Source organism: Astatotilapia calliptera, chromosome 7, assembly GCF_900246225.1.
Source record: "Astatotilapia calliptera chromosome 7, fAstCal1.2, whole genome shotgun sequence".
NCBI lineage: Eukaryota > Metazoa > Chordata > Actinopteri > Cichliformes > Cichlidae > Astatotilapia > Astatotilapia calliptera.
Window position 1 is genome coordinate 43771181 of NC_039308.1, and position 9563 is coordinate 43780743.

The 9563-nt window shown below is 40.9% G+C and overlaps 1 protein-coding gene across 2 annotated transcripts; it reads left to right on the forward strand.

The window, feature by feature from the left end:
* The first annotated feature begins 748 nt into the window (after positions 1 to 748).
* On the forward strand, positions 749 to 7995 carry LOC113027421 (caspase-7-like). 2 transcript variants are annotated; one of them, XM_026177036.1, is made up of 6 exons: positions 749 to 776; positions 5346 to 5485; positions 5628 to 5832; positions 6474 to 6637; positions 6748 to 6874; positions 7535 to 7995. In XM_026177036.1, exons 3-6 carry the CDS (start codon positions 5706 to 5708, stop codon positions 7846 to 7848), a joined length of 732 nt encoding a protein of 243 aa, XP_026032821.1. In that variant the 5' UTR covers positions 749 to 776; positions 5346 to 5485; positions 5628 to 5705; the 3' UTR covers positions 7849 to 7995. The 2 variants fall into 2 exon arrangements, with proteins under 2 accessions (XP_026032821.1, XP_026032820.1); XM_026177035.1 differs by having other exon boundaries at positions 5346 to 5832.
* Positions 7996 to 9563: the final 1568 nt, after the last annotated feature.

Genomic DNA, 9563 nt, shown 5'->3' on the forward strand with positions numbered 1-9563 from the left:
AAACTTGTTTTCCAGCGATGTTTGCTACCCTACAATTTGTCCTACACTGCAGTAAAATCAGTGACATTTGAAAACCTAAAACTTAAAATTGTCCGTAGCCTGCTGTTGTTACCACTGTCCTGTTTTAAATCGATACTAACTAGCTAACTGACCGAATGCCCATTAACCTTAGAACTCCTGTTGTGTGTGTGTGTGTGTGTGTGTGCGTGCGTGCGTGCGTGCGTGTGTGTTTTGGGACCACCCTGGGGCGCACACATGTCAGTGCGCCCCAGGGTGGCTGTGACTACAATGTAGCTTGCCAGCACCAGTGTGTGAATGTGTGGATGACTGGATGCGTAAAGCGCTTTGGGGTCCTTAGGGACTAGTAAAGCGCTATACAAATACAGGCCATTTACCATTTTTTTTGTACAGAGAGACAGCCAGGTTCATAATGGATATAAGGAAGTTGTTTTTGTTTTTTGTTTTGTTTTTTTTTAAAAGGAGCCACATTCAGGTAAAAGTGTAAAATCAAACGATCCGTCAATCAAGAATAATGTTGGATCAGTGTTTCAATATTTATATCTTTTATTAGATATTCATGTGGTTTGGTTATTTTCCTTTTGGTTGAAAGTAGACTGAGAGAGGACTTTGTGTTAGCGATTTTAATAGTATTTTTTCATATTAATGTAATTTATCATCTAATTGAATACAATCTATTTGTGTATGATTGTCAGTCCAAAGAGGGAGAGAGGAAAGAGGAGAACGTGAGGAGAAATTACAAGGTCAGGAAGAACCAGGTAAGAAAACAGACAGGGAACAGTGACAGGCAAAACAGAAACTGTTAAACTGACAAAGAGAAAAAACCAGATTTTACTCAAACAATCTGGAAGTTGTGTCCTCCCTATATTAAAGCTGCTGTACAGAATCTGCAAAACAAACTGGGTTGAAACATTTGACCCTCTTTAACAACATTCCAATATAACATTATCATTGATTGGGGAGATTAAAATTAATGATATATTTTTATGTGGTTCAACCACAACTCTACTAAAACCTCAGCCAGTAATAGGTAGGCCAACTTTTGGACTGTCCAGTTGTCTGTATGACTGCTGCAGTATGTGCGCCACATTTGCGCACTATCAGAAAGAGCCAAACGGCCCTGGTGGAGTGAGGAGCTGTAAAGAGAAGTGCTCTGTTTCTAAAAATGTTAAACTTTTTACAGTGTGTACCACCTGAAAGTACCACTATGAAAGCATGAAACCCATAAATCTTACAACACAAAATTTGTATTATTAAATTAGATTTTTATTTGTAATAATTTATTCTGTTTTGGGAGTGTTTTTTTATGTATATGTATTATATTATACATACACATTAAAAGTGAATCTCTGTCCAAACAATGCACTCAGTTTACTTTTTACTCACTATGAGCATCACTCATTATTTTCCCCCAGTAATGAAGGTTAGGATATGTTTTCTTTTTTATTCCAATCCATTCTTCTTTTGCAGCATTTAAATAACCTTGATCAGATTTGATGGTTTTGTTACAGACTTTTCAGAAAAGTGTTTTGCTTTTCTTTCACAAATATGGGGATTAAATTGTGTTAAAATGTACAAAACAGTGATGTCATGTTTTGAGACGAGGACCCAGGGACAGAGAGACTTGATGAATTTAAGAATCTTATGATTTATCTTGCCTGGCTGGGCAGCTCTCTGGGTGAAGAGCTCTAATCCTAGAATCGCCCCTGGTTAAGCGACTGGAAAAGAAAAATTTAATTTAATATATTTATTTATGTTTTTTTGTTCATTATTTGTTTGTATAATTGAAGACTGTTAAATGAAATTAATGAGTGGATTAATCCCAGATTATCCCAGATTAAGAAATTACATCATCAAAGCAGTGAAACATAATAACACATGCATAACAAATAATAAAGGAATTCAAGGATCAATAAAAAATGGAAACAATAAAACTACCTGAATAAATGAGTAAATAAAGAAATATTATAAAATAAATAAATACTTGAATAAATGAATGATAAAACGTTATAAATGTAATACAAATAATTGCAAATATGTAAATAAAGCAAATCAAGATATGAATCTTTTTCTTCTTCTTCCAAGTGCTTCCTTTAGGTGGTGCCACAGTGGATCATCTGCCTCCATCAATCCTTTCTGTTTGATTTATTTTGCCTGAAACAAATATTTAAATAAAATCAGAATAACAAATAGATGGTTAAATTGATACATTTAAATATCTAAGGATTCCCAGAGTGTGGACCAAAGGTGCTGCAGGTGGGCTGCAGTAATAACTGAAGGTCATTGTAGTATTAATCATTTATCGCCAGCAGCGTGTGATTTTTATGTCATTTTAAATAAAAAATGTGTAATCACTGTGACAGAATTAAGATCTTTGATTGGGTCATAAATGTGTGGGACAGCAGCATTCTTGACTTTAGGAATGAGTGATCTAATTAAATAGTGAGGAATAGATAAATAGATAGAGGCCATGATGGAGGGGTCAATCAAATTAGATGTGTGGATGTTGGAGGATGAGATTCCCACAGAGGATCAGTTTGGAAATCAAGGCGGGAATTAAAAGAAAGACATACAGAGAGAAAGAAGGAAGAAGAAGACATAGACTGAATATCTACAGAAATTAAACAATAAATAATTTTTTACTTAAATATTTTGGAGGGATATGCAAATGTCTATTTTTTAAATTATTTGTAAGGACTACATTTTGTATTTATAAATGATCAACTTCTTGTTTTTTCTACTGAATTAATGTTTTTTTCTGTTGTGTGTGGGAGCAGCCGACCTCATCGAGAATTTCCTTTGGGATGAAGTCTGATGAATTAAAATGAAATAAAGACGGGTGTTCGTGCACATATGTGAGCGTGTTCAAGGATTCCTGGAATGCTTTGATTTGTTTACGTGTTATTTTTTATGGACACCTTGTTCCCGTGTGCGGCAGGAAAAGCAGGTTTCCTCTGAGGCATGAGATGCTGATAGGTCAGGCGTGTGACCTGTGATCAAAGTTTACGAGCAGCTGACAGATGAGTGTGACTACAGCAGACAGCACAGCGCAAACAGCTACGTTCCTCACTCACTTCAATCTCTGCAGCAGTCAACCTTGTCCAGACTCCACCACATTACATCTGCATGAGTCAGTCTGTTCTTTATTTATAGAGTGTGTCTCATTACATGCAAACTCAACAAGCTTAAAAAATTAAATCATTGTTTTAATATAGTGCAAAATGACAACAACAGTCACATCAAGGTGCTTTACACTGTAAGCTAGAGACCCTACAACAATACAGAGAAAACCTATCAATCACACAACCCCCTGTGAGCAAGACTTTGGTGACAGTGGGAAGGAAAAAAATCCCTTTAAAGTGGAATAAACCTCTGGGAGAACCAGACTCAGAGAGGACTCTGCTGTAACTGGGGGTGAGGGGAGGAAGACAGGACAAAGACGCAGAACATAAAACCAAAAACCCCTTGTTATCTCGTAGGGACACTTTAACTTCCCCTCAGTTCATCTGCTGCCTGAAACATGAAGCTCAGATAGTCAGCAGTCAGTCAGTCCCGTCAGACACCCATAGACACTTCTTGACCGTGTTTGTGCTGCTGGAGCATTTTTAATGACTTCATCTGACCAATAATATGTCCGCTAGGGCTATGACCAAAATCTCATATCCTGATATAAAACATTTATCATCCCGACAATGATATATATGACAAAAATGTTAAATTTTCTTTAAATTCTGTGAATCCCGGGCAATTCAACTTGTGTGAAGTGTTTTCAGGTGGGCATCATGCACCCGGAGTTGAGTGTATCGACCGATGCGTGAAACAATGCATTTTTAGACATAGGTTGTAACGGCTCCAATTTTCTTTGTGATTATTTATTGCACGGGGAAAAGCCTGTTGTAACGTTTGAGTCTAAGGTTTATTTTCAGCACCAGACGGCTGTGTTTTGCTTCTCATCCATAAACTCTCCATACTCTTTCACATGATTCTTGCGTAGTGTCAGGGTTCTCGGTCGGTTCGACCCAGCATTTTGAGTTTATCATGTTTTGGTTTATTTTTGAATGATCGTTTTGTTACTCTTGTGCTTTGTTGATTATTATTAGAATTCTATCTTTCTGTTTATTTGTTTTCAAGGATTTGTTGTCTCATGTATAGTTTGAGTTCCATGTGTTATTTTCTGTCTGCCTCTCAGTGTTGAGTCTGTGTCTTTGTGTAGTGATTTCGTGTTTCCTGTTTTATTGTGAAGGTCTGCGTCTCATGTGAGTGTATTCAGTTTTACCTCCCTTGTCTCGTCTCGTTAATTACTTCCAGCTGTGTCCCCCACCTGTGTGTAATCGCCCTGTGTTTCTCTGAGTGTATTTAAGTTGTGTATTCTGTTGTAATAGTTGCTGGTCCGTCTGGCCATCCACCGTGTTTCATCTGTGTGTTCTCCCTGCTGTCCATCGTCATTTACCTCTACCAATCCTCCTTCATGTTTGTGTTCATGTTCAGTAGATTAGTTCTTTCCAGTATAGTTTAGCTTAATCTCTGTTTGCCATTTTTTCCCCTGTGCTTTGTGTTTCAATAAACTGCCTTCACATCTTCACGAGTGCCTGCAATTGGATCCTCCTTTATTTTTCCCCACACAGCTCATCTCACTCGCCGTGACACATAGGTGGTAGAAGAGGTTTGCCGTGTTTGAGTCTGAGGTGGGGACCAGTTTCATGCATAATTTGCATAGTACAGTTTTCTGGTCCGTGTCAGACTTTTCATAACCAAACCATGTCAATGCTACAGAGGGAGCCCCTCGTTTAGAAATAAGGTCCTCGATTTGTTTTGAATGGTCCTTCTGCTTGTCATCATTTCAGTTTATTATTTTTTATAAATCTCAACAGGATCTTCAGCTTCATTGTGAAAGGTTTATGTGGAAAACAAACAAATGGAAGGCGGAGCCACACAGTGGGTTTACCATCATTGTTGCTAACGACAACGCGTAAAAACAGTTGCGTAGTGTGGTTATTTTAAATATAAGAGAAAGAGAGAACTTAATATAGCCACTACAGGGACCTGATTTTAAACCATCTGTCTGGAGTTTTCAGGATCACTGAAAGATTCAGACGACCAAACAAACCCCACAGCCAGTGAAGTAGAATAAGGCAGAATAAAGTGGAAACACTCACTTTTATTTAGGTTTTTACTCACAGGGGTGGCAAAAGTCTTGCTTGGAGTGAAACAAACTTTATTTGTAAAGATGACAAACACAAACTTCACATTTTTAGTAAAGTGTTTTTATTAAAATCAAAAATCATAAAAGGCTTTAAAAACTCCTCAATTGTTTTCTGTTACTGCAGGAAAATGTTTGTGTGCCGTGAAATGATGACATGTCATCCGTGAGTGGAACACACCTGGATATCTGGCACAGCGAGAAAAAACATGAAGTTGTGTAAGACTTGAGCACATAAGGCTGATAAGGCAGCAGAGGAAGTTCCAGGTAAGGTAAAGAGGTGTGGTCACACCTTTACAGCTCAGGGGCTCTTAAAGTACTTTCAGTGCAGAGCCAGGAGCTTAAATCTGACAGACACTCACAGAGACAGAGCTCAGCGGACCTCAGCTACATCACCATGTCCCAGCAGAGACGACCAGTGGGTGGGAAGGCTGAGGTGAACCGGGCAGTGGTGGTGTCCGTGGCCGAGTTTTACCCCGGGGTGAAGATGGGGAACAGGGCCGGAGCCAAGAGGGATGCCAAGAGGCTCCACAGTACCCTCAGCAGGCGGGGCTTTAAGGTGGAGTTGCACAGCGACCTGAGCGGCGCCGAAATCTACGAGCTGTTTGAGAAAGGTAACCAATCGCATCACCCCGAAAAGCCCACTTCCAACAATAAAAACAGGACGCAAAACATTCTAACTTTATTTAAACACAGCACAGAGACAAAATATTTAAATTGAGAGAGCTTTCAGCCAAGAACTCATTCATTTAAAAAAACAGCTGATGTCACAGAAACTCAGAGGGGGCGGGGCATCAGTGCCCACAGCAGGGCCTGCGTCTGTGAGCCCAGATAAGGAAACATTTGCAGCTCCATCTCCCTGACAGACACGCAGCTTTAACATTACAGTCTCTGTGTGTGTGTCCACACACACAGACACACCTCTGTTCTATTTACAGGTAAAGGTGAGGCTTACACTGCCCTGACACTCATTGGTGACATGCCAGCGCTGACTGATACATTTGTAATTATATAACATGTGAGGATGTGATTATATGAGTGTGTTTTACAGTGATGGTGATTAAACACTGTTACAACTGATTTCCACTCATAGATCAAACATAGGTCATAAAGTTTCATTAGTTTGAATCTTCTGCGTGTGAACGTAAACACAGGCTGGCATACCTGCTGCCATGTATCCAGTGGTATGGCTGCTGTGAGAATGCTGACTGAGGGTCACTGACAGCACTACTGTCTGTTTGTGTCTGTTCTGCAGAGAGCAGGCGGCCCGTGAAGGACTGCTTCCTGGCTGTCTTGTCGTCTCACGGGGAGGAGGACTGCGTATTCGGAGCCGACGGCAAACCCGTCCGGCTGTCTCGGATCTTCGCATATTTTGACAACGAGTGCATGGAGAATAAGGCCAAAGTGTTCCTCATACAGGTAGGTGGCAGAAGGGCGAGGACAACATGAGTTTAGGTCGTGTCGAGGGAATCACTTGATCTGTTTTCTTCTGTGATGCTGAGGTCATCCTCTTGATGCTGTCTCTGCAGGCGTGTCGCGGAGACGCTCTGGATGATGGAGTGGAGGTGGACTCGGCCGGTGACGCCACCGACTGCAGCTTCTCCCTCCACCTCTCAGTTCCTGTAGATACAGCTGTGATGTATGCCACGCCCCCAGGTAAACACCAAGCCTTCAACAGACCACCACCACTACCCTCTAAACCTCCTCAGCGGCCACTCAGACCTCCTAAACTACCCTTCAAACCTCCTGACAGGCAGCATAACCATTTTATCCATCCCTAGAACCTCCACAGTTACCGTGAAACATAGAACTTAAACCATCTTTATGACAACTGCAACACTTGCAATATGATCACATCTCTTCAGGGACTTTTAAGACCTACCAAAGGACTTCTAAACCTCCTTAGTAACCAGAGAAATCTTCTATACTACCCATTAACCTCCTCTATGACTACTGAAATCATTTTAACTGTTCATGGAATCTCCTCACCTGCCACAAAAGTGCCCAACTACCTGTAGACTCTCCCCAATTACTGCAGACCTCTAACTTCCTCTGAGGCCCGCATACCTTTCCAGCTGATCCTGGAGAACCTCCTTCATGACGCACAAACACATTAAAAAAAAAACCTCAGAGTTTTTTTGGTTGGCAGAAACCTTTATATGATGGTTGATACAACAACACAAGTCCGACTCCGGATACTAATAAATCGTGATTTTCTTTCTCAGTTATGTCCTCAGGAGCTCTCAGAATTCTTCAGAGGTTGTACGTGTTTAACCATGTCAGATTTCTCTGTTTACCTCCTCCTCTCTCCATCAGGTTACGGAGCCTTCATGAGCCCGCTTGGATCCGTCTTCCTTCAGACGTTCTGCACTTTGTTGGAGGACGAGGCCCATCAGAACCTGGAGCTGACTCGCCTGATGACCCGCCTCTCCCACAGGGTGGCCTACACCTTCCAGGCCAAAGGTCGTGAGCTGGGCGGGAAGAAAGAGATGCCGTGCTTCCTGACACGACTGACCAGAGAGGTGTTCCTGTCCTCAGAGTCAGAGAGAGCCGGAAAAGCAGAGGGAATCTCAGCCACATTACTGGTTGGTACTGAGAGCACCAGAACACGGACACCTTCCATCAGTTAGACCAAATCACGGCAGAGCACATGGAGGAATGGAAATGATCTTGTTTTTGTGTGGTGTCGTTCTAAAACTGTGTGAAGAAAATGTTTAGCATGTCCTGTACATATGTATGTATGCACTTTATTATTTATCTGCAAATACACAATGTTTGATACAGTCACGGGTCTGCTTGGTCTATTTCCTGAACATCTGTCAGTAACAGGCGTAAATCATCATGCCTGACCAGGTAAACGTGTTTATAGGACGATGCAGACATCGTAAACACACTGGAGCCTGAGCTGGAAACCCTGCACGTTCTTTTTTACAGAGCGGTTGGTGAGATGCAGGGGTAACTTCTGCGAGGCTCATTAATGCTGAATATATCTGCAGGTCAGGGAAGCTCTTTCTGACATCTGAAAACATCTGGACTCTGTGAAGCAGAAACAGGTCAGGAGAGCTGAAAAGCATGAGAGTTTGATCTGCCGTCTGTAGCTCTGCACTGACCTGCGGATGATTTTGTGGAGAGGTCTGTGAACTTGCTCTGTCTTTCCAAGCTTGTGACGTTAGAGAACGAGGATGATGATGTTTGTTTCACGCCTTCAGATTTTAATCATGTGGTCAGAATAAACTCAGTTTGTGACAGGAGCTTCTTTTTTTTACCTTTGTGAATGTAACACTGGAACTATTTTGCTTCTAGAGCACCACTGAATATCCATGTAACGTGTCTAAGCTGTGAATGAAGAGGGTGTAGTGATGTGATGGAGCAGTTGTGGGGAAGTGAAACAGCTGAGTTCTGGGAAATGTCGTGCTGTGTGTCAGACATGAATCATAAATGTGTTGCAGGTACTAAACTGAAAGTAGATGAAGGAAGGCCTCAGGACAAAACCGCTCCCACACCTCTGTGAGCGTAAACTTCCCGACCTGCTGACTGCTCATTCCACGTCACATGATCTGCTTTATTACATATTCAGTGATAACAGGTGTGGACTCTGTAAGTTCTGGTTCACGTCCAGACAGGAAGTACTCAAACCCAGACAGACTGACTTTATGTGATCCCACACGTGTCTCTGTATGAACACACACCTGCTGACTCAAGGAGATGACTCAGAAACATCTCCACCTAAGATTCTCACAACTCCTGTAAGAGGACAAAATATGTGAAATGTAAATCCAGCCTGACCCTGCAGGTTGATTGGTCACCTGTTAACAGATGTAAAGTTCAAACCCTCACCTGGTTTCTGGTTTAAATGCTTAAACATGTGACTCATCCACAGCTGTACCTTCACACTGCTGATGAAGAGGTTAAAACTTTTAAATTACTGTTTATACCGACCTGTTAGACTCACATATGCAGTAAATCTTACATTTTATTGTTAAACATGTGACGGTGTTCTTCAGACTGACACTTTAGTTTAGGAATAATCTTTTTCTTCAACCAACAATTCAAGATTTATTTGTAATGTCTCAATACAGGAGTAGAAATTTTTAAGCACTATAAAAGATTTCTGCACCTACTCCAAATTACTGTTTTTATTATTAAAAACTACCTGCTGTTAATTTCTGATACTCAGTTATTTGTTCATATTCAGATGTATTTATCAAAGGAAAAATAAATGCAGATATAAAAATGTGTGACTACGTGGATAATGAGTGAATAAGTGAAGAAATAACCTTCATAAATGAGAAAATAAGCTCCAGTTTATTGCAGTCGCATTAAAGTGGATCAATGAACAGCTGAA

Excerpts from the sequence above, each read along its gene's own strand:
- LOC113027421 (XM_026177035.1), top strand. The coding sequence starts at position 5,616 with ATGTCCCAGCAGAGACGACCAGTGGGTGGGAAGGCTGAGGTGAACCGG. Across the intron at positions 6,638-6,747 it reads CCAAAGTGTTCCTCATACAG|GCGTGTCGCGGAGACGCTCT; the intron begins GTAGGTGGCAGA and ends CTGTCTCTGCAG. Across the intron at positions 6,875-7,534 it reads GATGTATGCCACGCCCCCAG|GTTACGGAGCCTTCATGAGC; the intron begins GTAAACACCAAG and ends TCTCTCCATCAG.